The sequence below is a fragment of the Trachurus japonicus genome, chromosome 14 (assembly GCF_045865225.1).
Source record: "Trachurus japonicus isolate A0001 chromosome 14, Traja_1.0".
In the NCBI taxonomy this organism is placed as follows: domain Eukaryota; kingdom Metazoa; phylum Chordata; class Actinopteri; order Carangiformes; family Carangidae; genus Trachurus; species Trachurus japonicus.
The window spans coordinates 2584527-2609070 of NC_140920.1; the positions used below are offsets into that span (position 1 = coordinate 2584527).

Sequence of the window (24544 nt, forward strand, 5' to 3'; positions counted from 1 at the left end):
TTGTAATTTCCTAAAAACCTTTGCAACAGCAACGAGGAACAAAAGAGTTTAAAAGAAACACAAACCCACATGTCTGTGTGATACTTCCTCAGTAAGTCAGACTGTTTCAGTTTCCATTTACATTCATGTGTTCCAGAAAACAAAAATATTTTGTTTAAAACCTTTATATTATTATATGGATGATTTATTTGAATAATTGTAATAATAGGTCAGTGTCATGTTTGTGTAGTGAAGGTGGTTATTTCTGGAGAAAGCAGATGACTTCCTCTCACATCCACAGTCACATTGTTATTATTATTGTCTGTCAGCTGATGAGTCACGCCCTCTCGTTCCCACAGACAAATCCTCATGCACACGTTGCTGTTGGTGTCTGTTTGTGTTCAATCATGTGTTTTGTTTTGATTTTGACTAAAAAATGAAATAAAATCACAGTCTCTGAGTTGAAGACAGTGGATGGAGGCCTGGATAATACTGTATGTGTGTTCATCACATCATCATGTCAGCTCTTTGTGCTTTATTTTATTGTTTTTTAACATCATTGTTAGTACATGTTCTATTCCTGTTATAAACTTTTGCTTAAAGCAGAAATAAGCGGAATATTTGTGTTAATATAAGTCTTAAATAGTTATATCTTCCGACATAATAATTTAATGTTTTAAAAGGAGCAACAGTAGCAGCAATATTTTATCTGGCATTACGGTCCACAATGTTTTTCAGTGGACTGGATGTCTTGAAAACTTTTTTTGTTCTTCTTTGTATTGTATAGACAGAATAAAAATAAAATAAAAAGTCTAGATATATTTATATAATATTAAACAGACTTTTTAATGCTAAAATCTGCCTTTTCTTTTTTCTGGTTTCATTTTACTCATAAAATCTCTCCTTTATGTATTTTATTTATTCTTCACTGGAAAGCGACCTTGGGTTTCTTGAAAGGCGCTATATAAATAGAAATTATTATTATTATTATTATTGTTATTATTATTATTATTATTATTATTATTATTATTATTATTATTATTATTATTATTATTATTATAAAGCAACATGTAGAGAGCAGAGTAGTGCAGCTAGTTGTAGTCTAATCATTATAATAAACATCATAATCCTCATGCTGTGGATTGTACAGTCCGTGGACTACAGAAGGTCCCCGGTTCGAAACCGGGAGGAAACAGTTTTCCTCTCCATGATACATCTGATAATCACTCAACTCATCTGTACAATCGCGAGGGGACTTTTGTAAAACATCGATGGTCTTCACCGATCACCCACCACATAACATCTGTTTGATTTTAATCATCTATTTTTTCCACATGTAGCCTACAACCTTGTGCAGATGTTTCATATTTACCAAGTTTTATACTAGTAGCACCTATGACTAGCACATCTGATGCAGCGTATTGTTTTTATAGGCTAGTAACTATGGGATCAAATAAGGCTCCCCATAAGTAACACAATAATAGATAGAATATAAAATTAAATTCCCTTAATCATCTGTTTCTGGATGTTTTACTCTCTGACCACGAGATGTCGCTCTGTCCACATGAACCATCGGGACATAAATCAACTCAAACTCAAACCACTGAGCAGCAACTGTGCATCAATCACAAACCTTAAAAATGTTTTTTTTTTTTTTTATCCATAGACGAAAGTTCATTCAGACAAGGTTTTTCCTTTACTTTAAAATAAAAGAGCAATTTCTTGCCGAAGCTCAAACAATAATGCTAAGGAAGCAGCTCTTGCTCGGCCACCGTACTTTCTCTACTAATCTACGGTAAATAAGTCGGAAGTCCACAGGCTTCTCTTTTCTCATAGATGCTCTTCTCTGACCCACACAGACCCTATAAACGATCTGTCGATAGATAAGATCGATCGATGTCCTCTGGCTCCATCCTCGTTAGTATAGTGGACAGTATCTCCGCCTGTCACGCGGAAGACCGGGGTTCGATTCCCCGACGGGGAGGAAACTTTTTTTTTTTCCTTCCTTTTATAACAAACCCTAATTAACCCCCCTACCTAACCCTAACCCTAATAAAGATCATTTACTACCAACCACTATGCTGTCGAGGACCAGGAACAGCAGAGCTTAACTCTCTTAACTTTTACCATTCATTCTCTATGGTAGTTCTTATCACTACGGATGTAATATATTTTTGGCCACAAGTGGGTTTTTGGGGGCGCTGTTTCCACATTTTGGTAAGAGTAAGAGAGCAAACTCAATTGATTTTGTATCCTCGGCATGTCCTGAGTGAGGGAAAAAAGGCCCCCGAAGAAGGGTAAAGTTTCGAAAAAAAGACCAAAATATAGCCCATTCATATGCCTATTAATTGTTTTTCTCATGTGAATAGGGTAACATTTTCAACCTTTAGATATCACCATGAAAATTACTGAGTTGATTACTTACATTCATTCTTTGTTCATTTTAACTTGTTCAAACAAAGCCTCTCAGAGTGATATATCATTCATCATTTAATATTTCTATACCTTGTAGCCTATGCTACAACTGGAAGCGTTGTCAGTCTATCTCTTGCTGAAACTTCCACCATAAACATCTTGTCATAGTTTATTTGTTTGTCTATTTGATAATCAGTCTGAAGCCGTCCAAACAGGTTCAAAATTCATACTTGTAATTTGAGCTTTGTAAACTCGTAACTTTAGTGTTGCAACTTGTGATTTCAGAGTCGCATGTGAAGGTAGGAAATTTGTGTTGTTTTTTTTTGTTTTTTTTTTACATGTGCACAAATAGTTTTACAACTACAAAACTTTATATGTGAACATCACTGTACAAGTGCATCATATTTTTGACCCTTGATCTCATATACTCAGCTGTAATGGAAACCTAAACCGAGCCGAGCTGCATGGATGAATGAATGAATGTATATTTATTTACGTGTCGTGCACCAATTAAGGCGCCCAGCCTATAAGGGCTTACAAGACACATTTCATATTTAGACACCAAACAAAATCATCAGAGCACAGACAAAACAAAACAAAACAAAACAAAAACCACATGGAATTCACATAAATAATTCACTTTTTCTTTTTGATCAGGCACTTTTTATGAAAGTAGCTCTAGTAAAGACTTATTTTCTGAAGAACCATTCCGACTTTGCCTCATCATCAACCCAAAACAACTCAGGTTTCACATTTTGCAACTGTGTAGTAGTACTAAGTGGCCACTGGACTGTGATTAAACGGGGTCAAATCAGTGACATAAAGTTTAAAAATGTTTCTGGCCGGTTTTGCGGCCACGCCCCTGCTAAACAGTAAGAGCTTAACTCTCTTAACTTATCGTTCATTCTCTATGGTAGTTCTTATCACTACGGATGTAATATATTTTTGGCCACAAGCGGATTTTTGGGGGCGCTGTTTCCACATTTTGGTAAGAATAAGAGACTCCCTTTACAGATACAGAGTGAAGAGAGAGCAGCGCCAGCATCGGAGCAAGTAGCCTAATCGTCCGACATTTTACAACAACAAAACGTAAAACTTAACGAACGCAACGAACCTTCTGCGTGTGAGGCCACTACACTACACTACACTACACTACACTACACTACACTACACTACACTACACTACAGAAACGATGCAAAAATCCACGTACAACTCACTCATGGTTTAATTTATAATGACAATGTTCGCTGCTACGTGGACACCAGTTTCCGTAGTGTAGTGGTTATCACGTTCGCCTCACACGCGAAAGGTCCCCGGTTCGAAACCGGGCGGAAACATTATTATTATTATTTTTTTTGTTGTGGAGGGTTGATCTCAGGCGTTTTAACCCGGAGCTAACCCTAACACACCCTCAACATACAATAAAAAGTCCAGTCGAGTCGAGGAGTTTGCTATTTTCCAGCCGTGTCCCTGTATTCAACCACCAGGTGGCAGCAGACAGTAAATAAATGAAATGTGAGAGGACAAGCAGCTGCACACTTTTAAACTTAACCTTCAGGAAAAAGACATACACACAGATACACACATGACTAATTTAATTTAATGACAAATTTAAAAAAACAAACCCTTACCTTAATTAGTTTCTAAAATCTGAATAATGATGTAGCCTAAGTAGACTCAGTATTCAGGCCACTTAGTTTGCCTTTTTCAAAAATGCCTTTTTTTAGGGTTAGTTTTGTGTATGACATCATAAATAGTAAAACTGTGTAACCTATATAATACTTAACAAAACGCATCTTAATGTTTCCTAAACACGTTTAAGAAATATATATAGGCCTACTGTAGGTATATGTTTGTTATTTCTTTTTCCAGTATTTGGTCTGTTAAAGTTTCAGAGGACATATAAAATGTTTAGCAAAAATAAACTTGAAGATGCAAATTATGTCAAACGACATAAATCATTGTGCTGCTTTGATAGAAATGCTGTTAAGCCGTGTGTCTAAATGTTTATTTGTCCTTTTTCTGATGATTCTGTTTTATCGTTTTATTCATTCATGCATAATGACCCACAATAAACTTTATTGTTGTTATAATTAGTGCAATATCTGCGTTAAAATTGACTCACAATATAAGTATACTGGCAGATTAAATATATGGTTCATTTGCTGGTGAACGTCGTCCAGTGCTGTGTCTAGTGCAGAAGCTGCTTGGTTATATTGTATGTCCAGTCCATTACATAATAACCTACAGCAAACATGTCACCGAGAGAAAGCTGAAGTGAAACCAGAACTTCCTGCTCTGGTTCCCGAAATATAACATATACAACAAGTTACTTCAGCCTGAGTTTGACCCGTATGCTTCACCTCCGGCTGCCACTCCCCTGGGGTCTTTTCATCATAATAAATGACAAATACAAACCATTAACACACAACACATTAATACATAAAACAAAAATACATACAGAAAACACATACACATACAAAACAAAACATCCAAGACAAACACTTAACATATGTTACCCGCTCCTACATTGAATCACTACACAACAAGGATACCAGGACCCAGTTTACAAATATAGGCTACTAATAGTCAAAATTGCGATCAAAATAATAATCTCTTTATTTAGATGTCCACAATTATCCCTATTGATTTAAATCAGTTTAAATTCAGTTAAACTGAGTTTTACTAAACTGAGATTGATTTTAAATGGTGCAACAGAGCTCTGCTTAATTTTAAACATGGATTAACTAATTTTAAACTGAGTTTTACTAATCTCTGATTAGTGCTAATCTTAGATTAAATTAAACCTTGTTGGTGCAATCCAGCCTTAGTTTCATTTTAAAACTAACCATGTTTCTTTGTTGTATAACATAATTGGGAAGGGCATTCCACTCCTTCATAGCTCGATATAATACTGTAGCTGAGAGAGTGCCCTGGCTAAAATAAAATAACCTCCAGCAGCATGTCGAGTTGAATATGTTTGAACTAAAAGATATACTTTTCTATACAAAATATATGGCATTTTAGTTGTTATTATATTTCTAAGAAAAACCATCAACAAATATGACAATCTGTGCTTAACATCCAGCCAACCAAGACTGGCATCATGCATTTGACAAATAGTCAAAGTTGTAGTTGCAGTTTTCTGATGTTGGCTAGTGAGGTATTGGACCAAACAACTGTACAATAATCCATATGTGACAAAACCAGTGCTTGAATGACTTGTTTAGTAATTTGTGTTGTTAGATATTTAGAGCATCTCCTAATCATTGAAAGAATGTTTCCAATTTTGGTTATTATCCTCTTAATATGCATGTCCCATGATAATGTACGATCTATGATATGCATTTGTTACAATCCAGCTGCTGTAGGATATAGGCCTATAGGGAAACCAGGCCAGAGGAGAAAAACTATACGAAAGCTGATGAAAGATGAAATAAAAAGCAGTTGAAGTGTAAAACAATAGAGTGAAGTGAAACGCTATGAAGATTCATAAAACGATACAGAAAATCAGAAGAAAAGAAGTTAGTGGAATAACTTTATAATATTTAGAACTCTGTATGAAAATAAAACTCCTTTAATGCTTTATGTAACTTGATAATATTGGGGAAAAGAAGCCAGCCAATGTCTCTTCTCATTATCAGTGACTATAATCCCAGTTGTTTCAAATTGAACCCTTCAGGGCTGTGACTCTTATACGCACACACACTCTCACTTACAGTAGGTCTATGTGTTTATGTGTATATTTATGAATGAAGTGCACATGTGTAGTATAGCTACAGGTGAAGTAGAAACACATTTGTAGTGCCACAGCCCGGTCCCGGTCAGAGTTTAGATTTAATCATCTGGTAGATACTTTCAATACCTGAAATAACAATGACTGAATTATTGAATTACTAGAGAGAAACAAACTTAAACTACATAAGAAAAGCAAAACAAAAAGAGAAAGTCACAAAAATATAATAATGCTGAGAAAACACCACTGATTTTCATTCTGATCCAATAAAACCAATTAAAACCAAAGGTGTATATTGGCCTAGTGCATTTCCCACAATTGATGAGAAAATTAGAAAAGTTGAGGATGACATCGACCATTTGCAAATACATTTAAAGGAATAGTCTGCAATTTCTTTGACATATGCAAATCAATCACAGATTATCTTATAAATTCTTTGATTGGAAAATTCTCTTTTTTACTGTAATACCTATACAGTAACATCAAACTCCTGCTCTCGTTATAGGTCTATGAGTTCAGCAGTGTGTGTGTGTGTGTGTGTGTGTGTGTGTGCGTGTGTGTGTGCGTGTGTGTGTGTGTGTCTGGAAGGAGCGCATTGATTTACACAACCGTATTCAGAAACAGGAAACAGAAATAATTCTGGATTGTGATGAAAATGCTTCTTAATCTCAATTTACTGCAGATTTGTGATTAGTCCTATTGATACTTTATTATGAGTCGGCTATCGATCCTAAAACCAACACTTTCGGTATTGATCTGCACATCATTAATCCAGTTTTATGACTTTTATGCAACATAAACAGACACATCAAGTCCAAATAATCAAAGATAAATAATAATAATTTATAATAGGCCTAATTAAGTTACAGTCAACCAAACAGAAGGGTTAGCACAATGAAGTTAAATAAGATAAACCAGTGGTTCTCAACTGGTGGGTCGGGACCCAAAAGTGGGTCGCGGACCCGTTCTGGATGGGTCGCGGACAGCTGGTCAAAAAAGTAAATAATATTTAATGCACATCTGATGTTGGACATGTCTTTTATTTTGAAAAATAACTTATTTTGAAAGGCACACGAGACACGTGAACACATGCAGTTGTAATGCTCCTCCTCACTTTCTTATTATTTGCTCCATTTGCTCTGAATGCAAATCAGTTTCTTATTAATGTGGCCTGAATGCAGTGAAAATACCTTGTTTTGTTTTGTGGGTCTTTATTTTGTGCAATTTGATATTTATTCACTTTTGTGAACATGCTCTGAATGCAGAGATGCATTAGAAGTCAAATATATCGTTTTGTTGGTCTCCATTTTGTGCAGTTTGATATTTTTTTATTCACTTCCGTACATCCAGTTGTCATGGTAACTCCTCAGTTTCATTCATGTGCCCTGAAATGCACTTTGCTCCATAAAGAGCAAAATGAGTTTTTAAAGGCTTAAAAAAAAAAAATTCTTGGTTTGAATTCTATAAAAGTGGGTCGCGACTTAATGACCATGGGAAGATGTGGAGCCCAGAGTGAGACTAGCTGAGAACCCCTGGTATAAACTACAATGAGCTAAGCTAACGTAGCTACTGTAGCCTAGCGCGCGGCGGTGTTAGCGTTCGGGGTTAAACTCAGCGGTCGAGGTTTGTTCTCGCATGCAAACTGTGTCAAGGTGAAGGATGACAGCAGCAGCAGCAGCAGCAGCAGCAGCAGCAGTGGTGTTTTACGACCGGCCGCCATCATCAGACTTTCCATACGCAGCAGCAGCTTTATGGGGCTTCGCTGGTTAATGGTTCACCTGAGGACAGGTGACAGAGGGGAAACAGACACAAGATGGCCGCCGCCCAGTTCACACACACACACACATCCTTCCTTATCTCCTCCACTTCAGTGATCTCTCTTTCCCTCTCTTTCTCTTTCTTTCTTCGTCTTTTCATTACAGTTTCTTTTTCTTTCACCTCGTTTCAGTGTTTAGCGACGCTAGCGGCGCTTTAACCTTCATTACATTTATTGAACCTCTCTCTGAGATAATCTTTTTTTTAATTTATTATAGAAAATGTCTGTTGAAACTAAAATAAAAAGAAATTCTACTGCTTTTCTGAATTTAATATGAGGCCTATTTATTTTATTTTATTATATTTTATTTTATATTTTCTTTCTCTGTAAAGTTTTCTGTATAAAAGACAGCCATTTTATTTTTCATTCTTATATGTTTTTGTAGTTCCTCATTTCGGCTAAATTAACTTTTCAATTTCAAAAGACTTATTATCTATCCCCTTTATATGTAGAGTTGGAAATGTTTTTTTGTTTTGTTTTGTTTCTTTGTGTATAACTGACTGTTTATAACCGATGTTTAAATATAGGCCTACTGTATTTCATTGACACAGTTGTGTTTTACTGTATAGTCATTGATTATCTGTTCATACAGGAGCCTCCATAACATTAATAAAACATCTGATTACAGCTGCATTATAAGTCTGTTAAAGCATTTATTACCAACATGTTTATGTTCTGTTACAGCTGCTGTTAAGTGTTGTAAAGACACTTTCACCCTCAGTTTATATAACTGAGGCTAATTCACCTCCGACTGAAGGACCTGTTACAGCGCCGTAAATTGGAAGCATAAACATGATTTTCAGAAGATTATATTATAATATAGGCTAATTGAATACTAATTATACACTAATAGCCAATTATAATATCATATTTTTTGTTTTTCTGCAGGCCGGAGTAAAATTGAGTTGATCAGGTGAAACATTCAGCCAAATTAAAGCCAAATTGGTTCAATATCTATTTTCACATCCTTATTTTATTTTATATTGAGTAATAAAATGATTTCAAACTGTTTTATTCTGTGTGTTTAATGTAAAACTACTTGTTAATTAGATCAAATGACATCCAAATGTTAAAAAATGTTCTCCTAAATGTATTATCAGACTAAAAAAGTGATTGATATTGTTTTAATTTCTTTAATAGTGAATAATAATAAAAAATGATTTAGCAAAAAAAAACAACTTTCGTGGCTTTTTCGATTTTTGTTTTTTAATTTTTGAATCTCACTTCTTTCAGATTTGATGTTAAATGTAGCTACAGTTACAATATAATTGCAGTATAAAATGAAAGTTAGTGATAATTTTAACATGTTTTAAAATGTTTTTCTTTTAAAAATAAAAATAAAGATCCAGAGGCAGCTGCTGAAGCCTCGACATCAATCAAACACTTGAAAACACAAATAATCTGTTTAATGAGAACTATTGAGGCTTTTATTGATTTTACTGCAGCAGAAGAAACTAAATACTCATCAGTGTAAAACAATAAATCTCCATAAATCCATAAAGAAGCAGTTTGTTCTTCTCCAGGAGGACGGATGGTAGTAAAACCCTTCCACTGGAAAAAAGGCTAAAACTGAGTCAAATTAAAATTTAAATAATAACAATGATTAATAATAATGGTGACAATTAACCGCAAATATGGCCTCAATATTGTAAAAGTGTTATAGGCCTATTAATGCTTTTTCTTTTTTAAGTTTCATATTTTGCACCATTTTCATCAACTTTTCTGTTTTATCAACAGAATGAAAAGATTTGATTTGATTCTTTTTTTTAATCTAATTTGTCTCTGTTGATTTAATTTCATCCAGTTTTAAGAGACATGAGGCTAAACACATGAAAAATTAAATCCAGGACAGAGCAGATAAAACACATAATACTATATAAAACATTAAAATACTAATTAACCTGCAATAAGTGACACAATAAAATAAAACTGAATGAATGTAATGTAATCATCAACAATACGTTTCTTCATTATAGCCTGTAGACCTATACCGGTCTACACTCAGAGTAAAAGTGAAAGTATCAGCACGGAGTACGTAATATATATTGTGGCTCCTATTATTATTATTATTATTATTATTATTATCATTATTATTATTATTATTATTATTATTACTATTAGCCTACTATTGTTATTATTATTCTGCTGTTCGGTGCTCTTCATAAATTAATTCAATGAACATGAACATGAACACTTAAAAGGAAATATGTATCTGACTAAATAATAATAAATGGCCTATTGTTATGATTATTATTACCTACCTATGCTTTTATTAACCTATTAGCCTAATTATTATTATTATCAGTAGTAGCTTAAACAAATAGGCTATAAAGAAGCAGACTGAGAGCCTTTGTTATATTTTATTTCATAATGTGACATTTTTCCAACAGAGGAAGGATGTGACCGTGAAATGAATGAATGAATGAATGAATGAATGGATGAATGGATGAACCTGTCGTCACTCTGACGGAACATCTCGGTCCTTTTCTTCAGCTCTTCGCCGTCATTTGTAGCTTTTCCTGCTTCCCTTTGATGGAGCCTTTGAAATGCAGCAGCGGACTGTCATGCAAATCCAGGCCGCGGAGGAGAGGCCGCAGCCCGGGGGAGGGAGGGGGCAGAGGGGGGTGGAGGTGGAGGTGGTGATGAAGTGAGATATGAACTACGTGCATATGTTTTCATTTCTTTATTTTATGTATTATTATTATATCTATTATTATTAGTATTATCATCATCATTTAATATGAACTAGCCTATATATTTTTCATTATAGCTATAACAACTTATAATGACACCCAATCTGTGTATAAGAGAGACAACACTTCATGCATAGGGTATACAGTATACATTTATCTTTATTTTATTTGTATATATTTGATTCTGTTTTGTTTCATTGATTCTTGATGCTTTGGCAACATATAGCCTAGTTCTCGTAACATTCATGTCAATAAAGCAAAGTTGAATTGAATTGAAAATTGAGATGAGGAAGAAGAGAGAGAGAAAGAGAAAGAGAAAGGGGGAGATGATGATAAAGTGAGATATGAACTACGGATAGGCTATGTTGTTTTTCATTTCTTTATTTTATGTATTATCATTATTCTATCTATTTATTATTACTATCATCATCATGTAATATGAACTACGTGTATATATTTTTCATTAGGCTATAACAACCTACCTGATGACACCCGATCTGTGTATAAGAGAGACACTTCATCAGCACACACATGCATAGGGTATACAGTATAAATATATATTTTTTTGTGTCTCTATGTAATTGAGGTGTATGAAATGTGGGAATGTATGTTAATGTCTGTAAGTTGCACTTCTCGAGGCCGCTCTGTACGAAATGGTGAAAACAATTTTCCTTGGAAAGGAAAAAATAAACTCATATCTATCATTATTTTTCTTTGATTCTGTGAGTTGTAGCCTATTTGTTTTTGTTTCATTGATTCTTGATGCTTTCTCGTAACATTCATGCCAATAAAGCAAATTGAGATGAGGAAGAAGAGAGATAGAGAGAGAGAAAGAGAAAGGGACAGAGGGAGAGAGAGAGAGAGAGACATGGAGGCGGGAGGAGGGAGATAAGGGCAATAAAACTGCCCCATGTGACTGCAGCACTTTTAACGGGCAGCTGATGGAGAAACCACAAACAGAGAGAGATAGAGGGAGAGAGAGAGGGAGAGGGCAGGTGGAGGTGTGGACAGGTAGAGAGAGAGAGAGTAGAGCAGGTAGTCTAGTCTATCTGAAACTCCCTTTACCTCTATAGGCCAGCAGCCAGCCACCATCCAGGTGTGTGTGAGGAGCAGCCAGGTGTGTGTGTGTGTGAGAGAGGAGAGCGCAGCGCTTTGCAGGCAGGCTGGAGCCGCAGTATGTAGAGGGAGCTGCTCCCCCCTCCTCCTCCTCCTCCTCCTCACCTGGGAAGATGTACTACCTGCAGCTGGACAAAGACTCGTCCATGTACCCGCACCAGCCCCCCGCCGCCGCCGCCGTGGGCCGCCACCCGGGGCTCAGCCTCAGCCCGCAGAGCTTCGTGCCGCCGGCGCCGCAGTACGCGGACTTCAGCGGCTACCACCACCACCACCACCACCACCACCCGCTGCCCCACGGCCTCAACCCCGACCCCCAGCAGCAGCAGCAGCAGCAGCAGGCCGCGGGGCCGGGCGGCGGGGGCGGCTGGGGGTCGACCTCCTACCCCCCTCCTCACCCTCACCCTCACCCTCACCCCTCCACCCGGGATGAGTGGTCCCATCACCACTACGCCGCCGCCGCCGCCGCCGCCGCCGCTGCAGCCTCGGCGGCCTCCACGGTGCCCGGCGGGGGGGCCGTGGTGGGGCCCAGCCTGGGCTTCAGCCCCCCGGACTTCCCCGGGCAGCCGCCGGCGCTGCTGCCCGCCTCCCTGAGCGCCGCCGCGGCCGCGCAGCAGCAGCTGTCCCCCGGGTCCCCGCAGCGCAGGACGCCCTACGACTGGATACGACGCAGCACGGCCCCGTCCGCCAACCCAAGTAAGATGAAGACGATGATGAAGATGAACTGATGATGAGTTAAACTACATTTAATCAGCTGTTTTCTGCACATGCATGACATTAGGCAAGGCAAGGCATCTTTATTTATACAGCGCAGTTCATACCAAGGCAACTTAATATGCTTTAAAGGTTGACAAAACATTTGTTAAAAAAAAAAGACATACATTTCTTGTGGAGTTGTAGTAAAAAGCAACTGTTGCTTTTTACTACAACTCCACAAGAATAAGATGACCTGGATGACGGAGAACCTTCACGGACATAAAACAGCATGAACACAAAAAACACAGTTAAAAGCAGGAGCCAAAAAAAAAAAAAGTAGCTAAAGAAAATAGATAAAGTTTAAAAAGAGCTCAGGTATAAGAACATGCAAAGAGAAATGTTTTTAACCTGGATTAGCTGCTTTATTCAAGAATACTCTCTATTAAATACATCCTGATAGTATTTGCACAGTGGCCTATAGTGTGTGTGTGTGTGTGTGTGTGTGTGTGTGTGTGTGTGTGTGTGTGTGTGTGTGTGTGTGTGTGTGTGTGTGTGTGCAGCGTGTGTGTGTGCAGCTCAACAGACTGTTTCACATTTTAATATGTCAGATAGGAGCCGCAGTGATACTCAAATGTCTGCACAGGTGCATGGGGCAGCACGAGACACACAGCACGAGACACAGCTGGTGGTTGGTACCTGCAGAAAAGACAAAAAAACTTCTTAATGGAAAAGTTACTGGTCAAACTGTCTCATCCTCGCTGTTAAAGTCATTTCTAGGGATCATTTCTTCATTTTCTGTAACTCGGCGTCTTCTTCCTGGTATAGAAGGAAGCTCAGTTGATTATTGATCGATCTCAAGTGGCTTTATGATCGATAATAAGTTATAACAGGAGGAATTAAAGCCTATAGCGGCTGTCAGTCAGTCAGTCCGTCAGTCCGTCAGGGCTCCAGTCTGGTTCCCAGGCAGCGGCCGGATCAAACAGGTGCAGCCGGTCTGCAGGAGGTGTGAAGCCGTTGTGATGTAAATGTTTCCCCGCGGCCTTTGTGCTGCTGCTTGTCTCTGGGCGGAGAAAACAACAGTTTACAAGTCGGTTCCCACTTTGAAGTGTGAAGTGTGACCGTGTGTCTGCGGCCCTGGAGCCCACGAGGCCTCCCCACACCTCCCCACACCTCCCCACACCCACCGCGTCTCAACCTACATGCCCACTATCGATTAACTGATTGATTTTCACAATAGCCTAATTTTTCATCTGTAAAATTATTTTAAAAACAGAGAGAGAAGAAAGTAGCTAAAGTTTGTTTTAACCATGAAAAAAAACAAACACATATTTGTCTATAGTCCAGTCAAAGTCCAGTTGCGTTTGATTTAAATGTCTTTGGGGATAAGATAACGATGAGCTGAACAAATGAGAATATTCACAGGCAGTTTAAAAAAAAAAAGCTTAAATATTAATTTAAACTAACCTGCAAGTTGCTAAACAGCAACAATAAAAGGCCTAGATAATATTATAAATAACACATAAACAGAGGAAACACCCTCATCCAGCTCATATTCATATCCTATAGGCCTGTTAAGAAAAGGCAGCTTTCTATAAGACACATCTGTAAATTCAAATAAGTTGTTCTGTTTTCCATCTTTGTGTTTTTGGCTTTTATCATGTCTATTTTAGATTTATCATTAGGCCTATTATTATTATTTCATAGCCAATTAGCCTAATAGATTGATAAAGTATTGATAATCTCTGCTGCAGCAGGTATTGAACAGGCAGAAACAACTGAAGTTGATTCTGAAGAAGAACAAATGAGCTCAATATTATGAACTAAAACAAACTCAGGCTTGTTCAGGAGCTGTAATGTTCATTTGTTAGATTTGTTAGACCTTAACTTTATTACGTAGCTAATACAAAACAGCAGATTTCAACAGATTAATTCATATAAAGAAAGAGAAAGAGAAACAGCAAAGCAACATGTGGATCAGTTGTGTTTAAGGCCGTCGGGAGTTTCCTGCATTACACATTTTATAAAAAAAACCCTATAAACTGAGTCCGAGCTGCCACTCTGTCTGCAGCTGCTTCCTGGTATCAGCTGTTTAAATAGGATTATTATTAATTAATTATCAGTTTATCCAGATGTTTATCAGTTCTGCCGCCGCCGGTCATTTCTGGTTTGATGGGACGATGTTACTTTGCACATCTGGATTCTGGGTTTTCTCGCCGCCATGCTGCTCCGTCGGCCTGGCTGGGCATCTCCAGATGTTCGACTGGGAACATGTTAGAGGTTTCATTTATCTCTCTCTTTCTCTCTCTCCTTCTCTCCTTCTCTCCTTCTCTTTCTCTTCATTTCATCCAACTGTTGGTTTTACTTTTGGACAAATGGAGCAGAAACTCTTCAGACAGATGTTCCCCCCAAAACCCAAATGTTTGACTTTGAATTTGCCCCAGTGATCGATTATACACAGACACACACACACACACACACACTGAAAACTGACACTCGACACGCTCATGTGTGTGTGTGTGTGTGTGTGTGTGTGTGTGTGTGTGTGTGTGTGTGTGGAGGAGGAGAGGGACATCATTGTTAGTTAACCTGTGTGTGTTTAGTGTTAATACTGAATCAGAGCGTGTTAAGCTGAGCTGACGGCCTTTTAATTAACTTTAACAAAACCATCTGTGTGTTTAAAATGTTTCCTCGCAGTCTGTCTGTGTGTGTGTGTGTGTTTGTGTGTTTGAGCTCACACTGATAGCTTTTTATTTTATATCTTTTAGTTTGTGTTTGCTGTTGGTTTTATTTTCAGTTTTCTCTTCCATTGGTCTTTTATTTTTGAGTGATCCAGTAAAAATAGAGCAGATTTCAGAATAAAACCCTCAGATAAACCAAACCCTGCAAGTATTGCAGTATCGTTGTGACATCACAAAGTGACAGGAAGTCCTGACGGCTGGTTTTAAGGCTCAGTTTCTGAATACAGGCTGTGTGCATTTCTCTGTGGACTGAGGCTTTGATACTTTCACAGTATTAATATAGAACCTAGAGCTGCTTTATAATCACACTACACATGGACATCTACCTTTATACTGTATGGAGCTTTAACACAAACATCTACCTTTATACTGTATGGAGCTTTAATACAAACATCTACCTTTATACTGTATGGAGCTTTAATACAAACATCTACCTTTATACTGTATGGAGCTTTAACACAAACATCTACCTTTATACTGTATGGAGCTTTAACACAAACATCTACCTTTATACTGTATGGAGCTTTAATACAAACATCTACCTTTATACTGTATGGAGCTTTAATACGAACATCTACCTTTATACTGTATGGAGCTTTAACACAAACATCTACCTTTATACTGAAGGAGCTTTAACACAAACATCTACCTTTATACTGTATGGAGCTTTAACACAAACATCTACCTTTATACTGTATGGAGCTTTAACACAAACATCTACCTTTATACTGTATGGAGCTTTAACACAAACATCTACCTTTATACTGTATGGAGCTTTAACACAAACATCTACCTTTATACTGTATGGAGCTTTAATACAAACATCTACCTTTATACTGTATGGAGCTTTAAGTGAAAGTGTTAAAGTACAATCAGGCCTTTGATCTTTTTTCTTTTATCTTTTTTTGAATATTGATTAATATGTTCAACCATACTTCTGTAAATTGTGCTGTTGGGTGGTTTAATTAATAATAGAGGAGCAAGTCTTCATTTGCTTGATATGCAAACTACAGGTTGATAAATGTAAAGACAGTATTATTAGTATTTCCCTCCGAGACATTTTCCAATTGAAAGATGATTAAGAAATGACGTTTTTGAAGTTACTTGGGTTTGAGAAAACATGAGTCAATGTGCTGAGCTACAGAACAAACTTTTTTACGTTTTCATATTGTGTTGACGCCATGAAGCTTTTATGTTTCCTCCAACCCAAATTTACTGATTAACTGAGTTTTCTGGAGGAAAACTCGACTCATGCGTGTTCTTCAGCATCTTCAGCGTACGTTTACATTTACATAGAACATTTTCAAGCACAGGTTTGACTCTTGTGTGTTTAAATAAAGTTTATTGGTTTGAACAGCTTGTTAATTCTCTGGTACCAGTGATGAAGAGAAATCATCAGCACAGGAAGTGATGATGCAGCGACAGCAACACGGCGACGCTGCAGCTGTGAATCAATAAAGGCCGATAGGACACAGTTTATGCAAATCCAGCTGATGCCGCATGTGTATTTGAATAGAGGAGTCATGGAGAGTCGATGTGAACAGTCGCTGAGGACAGTTTATAACACGTAATATAAAATACAACCACTCCATTTGCCTCATTCATGTTTTTTTTACACCGTTGATGTGATTTGGTGCAGTGATGTTGTTATAGGAGCCAGTTCACAGTCATTTATCACTGTTCAATGACACAAACTGCACAGTTCCTGAGTGGAAACTGATGACCATTTTAAAAAAACTAATGGCAGAAGTTTAAAGATTAAAAACCACCACATTCACGGGCGGACTAGCCATCTGACATCCCATTGGGCCGATGGGCTGGGCCAATGACAGTGTCACAGCAAAGCCAGGTCGGTGGCATTAAAAATGAAAGCATTGGTAGCAGTCAGCGGAGAGTGTTGTGGGCCGATCTGGGCCAAAAATGCCAGGGTTGATTTTTTTGCCCCAGTCCACCACCGACCACATCAAATGGAATAATAAACTGTGTTGATGTCGAAATATTTCTCTACAAACACTTGTAGTCCGTTGTTTCACTGCTCAATGCTACTAGTGCTACTATCTGCTAACGTTAGCTCATATGTGAAGCTAATACTGGAAATGAAACAATTAAAGGGACAACGAGGAGTTTCTCCGTCGGCAGAACGAAAAATTCCGCGACAATAAAAAAGTCTCATATTAATGTGGATGAATCTACGCTACCCACACTTGTTAATGGCTCCATTTTAGATAAATCTATGGTTTTGTCTCTATAGTTATTTTGTTATTATTAGTGGTGGTGGAAATGCTGGGCGAGCCGACCAGCGTTTCTTTACTTTCGGTTTCGTGGCGAGTCATGAGAATAACGCCGCCGAATCTCCGTTTATGGTGGGAACTACGACGGTATGTGATCGTCTTCCAACCTCTGACTTTAATTCTTGATGAATGAAAACATGAGTCTGTCTTGCTCCGGTCAAAGAATTTCACGGTGCGGAGGCTCATAAATGTGGTGTGGAAACACTTCGCTTTTCCAAAACTCCTGGTTGTCCCTTTAACTAACTAACATTAGTTAAAGCCACTACATAGAACTTTTAACTGGATATGCAAAAGTATCTTGTTTCTGCTAAAGTCTCTGTATGACCTACAACAGCAAATGAGTGGGATGAATGTAAGAAGATGTAATGCTGCGTTCGATCTTAGTGAAAGCAACTACAAAGAACTTTCATTTCGTGTTAATTTTGGCGACCCCTGTGGACAAAAGCGGTAATGTTTTGCGGGAATGAAGACTGCTGCCTTCGATTGCACTCGGAACTCGGAAAGATCCGACCTCCGAATCGGAAAAATGCAATAGAACGTCCCTTGAAGTCGGGACTGCGACTCGGTAACTCGGGTAGAATCCAAGCAGCCCGAGTTGGTCGGATTTACGTCAAAGCAAAATGGTGTCGCACACCGTGAGAGGTATTTATTTATTTAGGCTATTTATTTTCCAACCGAGATGTTCAAGCAAGGAAAGAAGTTATGGAAAAGGGAATATAGTTCCACGCATACAATGCAGCCAGAGTTCACATCTGCATCGGAAGTCGGAATGTCGGACTGCAATCGAACGCAGCAGTTTTCATTCCGGCAAAACACTACCGCTTTTGTCCACAGGGGTCGCCAAAATCAACACGAAATGAAAGTTCTTTGTAGTTGCTTTCACTAGGATGTAACTTAAAGACCTTTGTAAAGTAAAATCCCATATTTGATTGGAAACATATCAAATCTCCTTAATTGGCTGTCAACGTGCGCCAAACGGCCCCAATAACCACCAAAAAACATTAATACACATTCACGCGCTTTCACAACGAGGCAAAGTGGGTTCGGATGTCTTGGCCACAGACGACCCACTCTACCTCATCAGCCACTGTTGCAAAAAAAAAAAAGCTTATTTTTTTGTACATAAGCCTGTTAAATTAGCATTTAACCATTTGTTTAATTGTGTAAAATCAGCAGAATGTTTCTTTGAGTCCATCAGGTTTGAGCTCAAAGTTTGACCCATTGTTTTTTTTTGTTTGTTTGTTGGTTTTCTCCCAGACGGAAAGACCCGGACCAAAGACAAGTACCGCGTGGTTTACACCGACCACCAGCGGCTGGAGCTGGAGAAAGAGTTTCACTACAGCAAATACATCACCATCAGACGGAAGGCCGAGCTCGCCACGGCGCTGAGCTTGTCAGAGAGACAGGTACGTCAACACGCAGACACTCACATGAAACATGGTCGTTGATGACAGATGATGATTTTTTGATTTTTTTTTGGCACTTTCACTTAAAGCTTCATAGTATAAAGATAGATGTTTGTGTTAAAGCTCCATACAGTATAAAGGTAGATGTTTGTATTAAAGCTCCATACAGTATAAAGGTAGATGTTTGTGTTAAAGCTCCATACAGTATAAAGGTAGATGTTTGTATTAAAGCTCCATACAGTATAAAGGTAGATGTTTTTATTAAAGCTCCATACGGTATAAAGGTAGATGTTTGTGTTAAAGCTCCATACGGTATAAAGGTAGATGTTTGTGTTAAAGCTCCATACAGTATAAAGGTAGATGTTTGTGTTAAAGCTCCATACAGTATAAAGGTAGATGTTTGTGTTAAAGCTCCATACAGTATAAAGGTAGATGTTTGTATTAAAGCTCCATACAGTATAAAGGTAGATGTTTGTGTTAAAGCTCCATACAGTATAAAGGTAGATGTCCATGTGTAGTGTGATTATAAAGCAGCTCTAGGTTCTATATTAATACTGTGAAAGTGTCAAAGCCTCAGTCCACAGAGAAATGCACACAGCCTGTATTCAGAAACTGAGCCTTAAAACCAGCCGTCAGGACTTCCTGTCACTTTGTGATGTCACAACTAAGCCCCGCCCCCTCACCACCACCTGGACCCACTATGCAATACTTGTAGGATGTGTTTTACTTGATTTCACCACGCTATGAGATAATAACACAACGTTACCAGACAGAGTTGTTTTAGAGGGAAATACAGAGACTGTTGATGAAAAACTGTCCCTGAAGGCAACGTGCATCAGCGGTTTTGCATGAATTTCCCTCTACAACAACTCTGTGTGGTAACGTTGTGTTATTATCTCATAGCGTGGTGAATGTGCAGCTCACAACTTGTCCACCAGAGCGTTGTGTAGCCTAGTTGTTGGATTGTGTATTTGATGAGTTTGATGATGAGGGAAACCATTAAGAAATCCCATAATGAGCCTCCGTAGCGTAGCTCTGAGCAGCTCACGGCTCTGCTCCGCTGTTCAAAAAATAGCTTGCACCGACAATTAAAGGTAACGAACCTACTGCTATGACTATAGGACGAATCGCCTTGTTGTTTACAACTACTTCCGGGTAGAAAACCAGCATGAGAACAATAGTGACGGACGAGAGTTTCGCTATATTTATCAAATTTTTCATGTCACTATATCACCGTTTAGACTAATCTGATGTTTGTAAAGTTTATAAAACCAATGATTGGACAAACAATACTATTTACGTGTGCACATTTTTGTAATTAGTCATGGTTATCATAGATTAGCCGGGCTAACGGTTAGCTACCTGTTTAACTTTAATAACTCAGTGACTCAATAAACGCTCCATGAAAAAATATTTTCTCCAGCGGATATCTGAGTTCCAACATGACTGAGCTAACTGGAGTAGTTTCATGTCGTGTCCCACAACGGGAGGGTTTTAACAGCTGACGTCCTGGTGTTAGCTTAGCTACCGCCGTTAGCTTAGCTACCGCCGTTAGCTTAGCTACCGCCGTTAGCTTAGCTACCGTTAGCTGTCCCTGTCAGCTGAGCCACTGATGCTTTCTAGACACTGTGATTCCCCCAAACTGAATAAATACAACACATAGCAACACAAAACACACACACAGAAATAGTAATGTTTCTTCAATCATTTCAGATTTGTCTAAACGGTGATAGGGCGTGAAAAACATGATATATAGCTAAACTCTCGTTCGTTACTATTGATCTCACTCAAATTACGTGCTGGTTTTCTACCCGGAAGTAGAATGTAAACAACAAGGAGATTCGGTCTAGGGATTATGGCAATGGGCCAATTTGCCAAAATGTTGAACTATCCCTTTAAGATAATGATATATAGTCTATATGTTTCCTAATATGAGTCCGTGTTGTTTTCCCGGTCCAGGTGAAGATCTGGTTTCAGAACCGCAGAGCGAAGGAGCGTAAGATCAACAAGAAGAAGCTCCAGCAGCCGGCGTCGTCCACCACCACGCCCACGCCGCCCGCCGGCACCAACGGCAGCGGGGCGGGAGGAGGAGGAGGGGGAGGAGGTCTCCACGGAAACGGCAGCAGCAGCGTCGCCATGGTGTCGAGCAGCAGCGGCAGCAACGGGCTGGTGTCCCCCACGTCGCTGCCGTTAAACATCAAGGAGGAGTACTGAGGAGGAGGAGGAGGAAGAGGAGGAAGAGGAAGAGGACGTTTCTATCAGGACTAAAGACTCTCGGCCCCTCCCCCCCTCCTCCCCTCCTCGTCCTCCCCCCTCACACACGTTGAACTGAGTAGGCTACTTCCTGTCCCGTCAGACTCGTGTTGCAGATTCCTCTTCATTATCTCGACGTCAGGACGAAGCAAAAAGACTCTCAGCAGATATTTGGTGTGACGGCATGGGAGGAAGCCGCCGCGGAAACACGGGTTTTAATATTTCACATCGTTTTTTTGTTTTTTAAACACTAAAGCTACTTAAAAAAAAAGATATTTGATTATTTGAGCTTTATCATGATGCATTTTGTCAAAGTAGACCCATAAATCCCATTTCACCAAAGCCACACTGCAAAAACTCTAAATTTTTCCAAGAATATTTGCCTTATTTCTTGTCAAAATGTCTCATTTCTAGTCAAAACTAAACTCTTTCCACTTAAAATAAGTCTCATCACCTAAAAATGAACTTCTTTTTAGATAATTTCACTTCACATGACACAAACTGCACAGTTCCTGAGTGGAAACTGATGACCATTTAAAAAAAACTAATGGCAGAAGTTTAAAGATTAAAAACCACCACATTCACAAACACATTTTCACTTGAAATAAGTAGAAAGAAAAACTTGCTCCACTATCAGATTTTTCTGCTTATTTCAATTAAAAATCTGCTTGAAAGAAGTAAAAAGTGTCTAAAAACAAGCTACTTTTTATGTGATTTTACATATAATGAGATCTGTTTTGACTAGAAATGACATTTTGACTAGAAATAAGACAAATATTTTTTAGTTTTTGCATGTCAGTGGCAGTGGAAAACATAGATATACAATATAGCCTACTATAAGAAGACTAGATGGCTCACCCAACGCTGTCGCAACTCAGCCGCCTCCTTGCATCGAGCCGCTCGCTCCCTCGGAGCATTAAGCCTCTGGTTTATGTTTTTCTAAAATAACCAGAACTTGCTCAGTTTTTGACCGATTTTCAAACGGTTTGTTTGTTTGTTTTTTATGTCAGAAAATGCAGTTGTGATACTGCATACTTAAAATTACAAATAATTTAAATCATGTACTTTACTATGTAATTAACAATATAAGTAACATTATGCAAATATTTCAAGTAAAAGCTACATACGGTAAAAGTTTCACACAGTTATGAAAATGCAGATGACTGGAGTCGACCGACGCAATATGGCCGATATCCGATCCACTCCCTCGGTGGAAGAGGGAACAGTTGGTCACGTGACTCTGAGGGAGATTCAGGTGATTTAAACTCAACACTCGGGTGTGTTGTCTGCTCAGAGAAAAGACACTGCAGACACACACCCGTCACCGGCGGCGTCGCTGCACCGAGCTGCAGGATGAAGGAGTGAAGTGGAGCCTCGACCTGAGGATGTTTTGACCTGTTTTAGCAGTTTTTAGCAGCTCGCTCTGTGTGTGTGGGTTTGTGTGTGTGTGTGTGTGTGTCCTCAGCTTTTATCGGTGAAATAAAAAAACATGCCTATCCACCACTTTCCGGAGAATGACGCTGGGTGTCGCCATGACACTCGATCCATTCCACCGTTACTGCACTGCAAAAACTCAAAATCTTACCAATAATATTTGTCTTATTTCTAGTCAAAACAAATCTCATTCTACTTAAAATAAGACTCATCACATTAAAAAGTAGCTTGTTTTTAGACACTTTTTACTTCTTTCAAGCAGATTTTCACTTGAAATAAGTAGAAAAATCTGATAGTGGAGCAAGTTTTTCTTTCTTATTACAAACACAAAAAACTTGCTCTCACTTGCAGATTTTTCTACTTATTTCAAGTGAAAATTTGTTTCAAACAAGTGAAAATGATCTAAAAACAAGTTAATTTTTAGGTGATGAGTCTTATTTTAAGTGAAAAGAGATTAGTTTTGACTAGAAATGAGACATTTTGACAAGAAATAAGACAAATATTCTTGGAAAGATTTAGAGTTTTTGCAGTGTGTATTGTTGATAGCATAGACTGGTTGATAGACATTGGCCGTGATGACTTTATTTATAATCATCACGTAATTTTAATGAGAACAATACGGACGAGGTTTTAGCTTTATGTCACATTTTCACGTCACTATATCACCGTTGTGACTACTCTGATGTTTATGAAGTCTATAAAACGAATTGTTGAACAAACATTTTAGATTAGCTGGGCTAACCGTTAGCTGTTAGCCGTTAGCAGTGTAGCCTACTCAATAAACGGCCCATGAAAAAAATATTTTTTCCAGTGGATATCCTAGTTCCAACATGACTGAGCTAACTGGAGTAGTTTCATGTCGTGTCCGACAACGGGAGGGTTTTGACAGCTGACGTCCTGATGTTAGTTTGCTGCTGCTGTTAGCTTAGCTGTCAGCAGCAGCAAAGCTAACAACTACGACCATGACTAATTACAAAAACGTGCACACAGAAAGAGTAATGTTTGTTCAATAATTCGTTTTCTAGACTTAACAAACATCAGATTTAGTCAAAACGGTTTTGGCAGCCCAGAGCCCCCACATTTGGTGCCTACACCGGTGGCTAACGCTACCAGTTAGCCGCTCGCTAGAATGCTACTAAAACCGACTTCCGTTGTGGTGTGACGCAATGGATCATGGGAAAATAAAGTGGTGGATAGCTGCTGATTTTAATTGTAACCCAAATAGAGTTTCCTGTGTGACAGTGAACGCTCCTGGCTCCCTATAGCTGGTGAAACCAAACGCACCTGAAGCACCTGACAGACTGAGGCCGGTTTGTTTTTCCTTCCTTCTCCACATTCACTCCAGTAAATGTCTTGTAAATGTTTGTGATTTGAACCCATCAGACTTTATCATGTGTATATTTTCAGATGTAATTTGTATTAAAAAACAAAGTTCTTATTGAAAATATGTCTGCTGCTTATATTTTCTCTCGTCAGCCTCCATTGTATTTTATTACACATTATGACTAGATTGTCCAGTAGCAGCCATTAAAGGTATAATGTGTAGGAATTCCCCCCATCTAGCGGTGCGGTTGCATATCTGAACGTATTCTTGATGTTGCATTCACCTGAAATCGAGCAGACGTCAGACAGACAACAGACGCTGCATGTAACAGGATAAACAAGCGTCTATGTAAACAAGTGGTCCGCCAGCACGAGGTAAAACAATACAGGCGTGACAACATGTTGTCATGGTGATGTGGTATTGTTTTACCGTCTTTCTCTGGTGGAGTAAAATGACATCCGGTTGGTTTGCCGACGGCCGTCTGCCTGACTGCACCTGAATGCAACACCAGTGCCTCCGTCCTTCCTCACACTACACAGTGGTGACAGTTTTAACAGGCCGAGCCCACAGCTCCGCTCAGTTTCCGTGGTTACCTACGGTCACGATGCAACATGGCCGCCTCTGTTCGGTGCGTCGCCCACTTATGTAT

General features: G+C 38.7%; 1 protein-coding gene and 2 non-coding genes across 3 annotated transcripts; all 3 read left to right on the forward strand.

The window, feature by feature from the left end:
- Positions 1 to 1891: 1891 nt before the first annotated feature.
- trnad-guc (transfer RNA aspartic acid (anticodon GUC)) lies at positions 1892 to 1963 on the forward strand. The gene has a single exon. It is a non-coding gene; the product is annotated as a tRNA-Asp (tRNA).
- Positions 1964 to 3659: 1696 nt separating this feature from the next.
- On the forward strand, positions 3660 to 3732 carry trnav-cac (transfer RNA valine (anticodon CAC)). Its single transcript has one exon. It is a non-coding gene; the product is annotated as a tRNA-Val (tRNA).
- An 8137-nt stretch (positions 3733 to 11869) lies between these two features.
- Positions 11870 to 21105, forward strand: LOC146974012 (homeobox protein CHOX-CAD-like). Its single transcript, XM_085797056.1, has 3 exons — positions 11870 to 12449; positions 18736 to 18884; positions 20844 to 21105. The coding sequence occupies exons 1-3, from the start codon at positions 11870 to 11872 to the stop codon at positions 21096 to 21098; spliced, it is 984 nt and encodes a 327-aa protein (XP_085653182.1). The 3' UTR covers positions 21099 to 21105.
- Positions 21106 to 24544: the final 3439 nt, after the last annotated feature.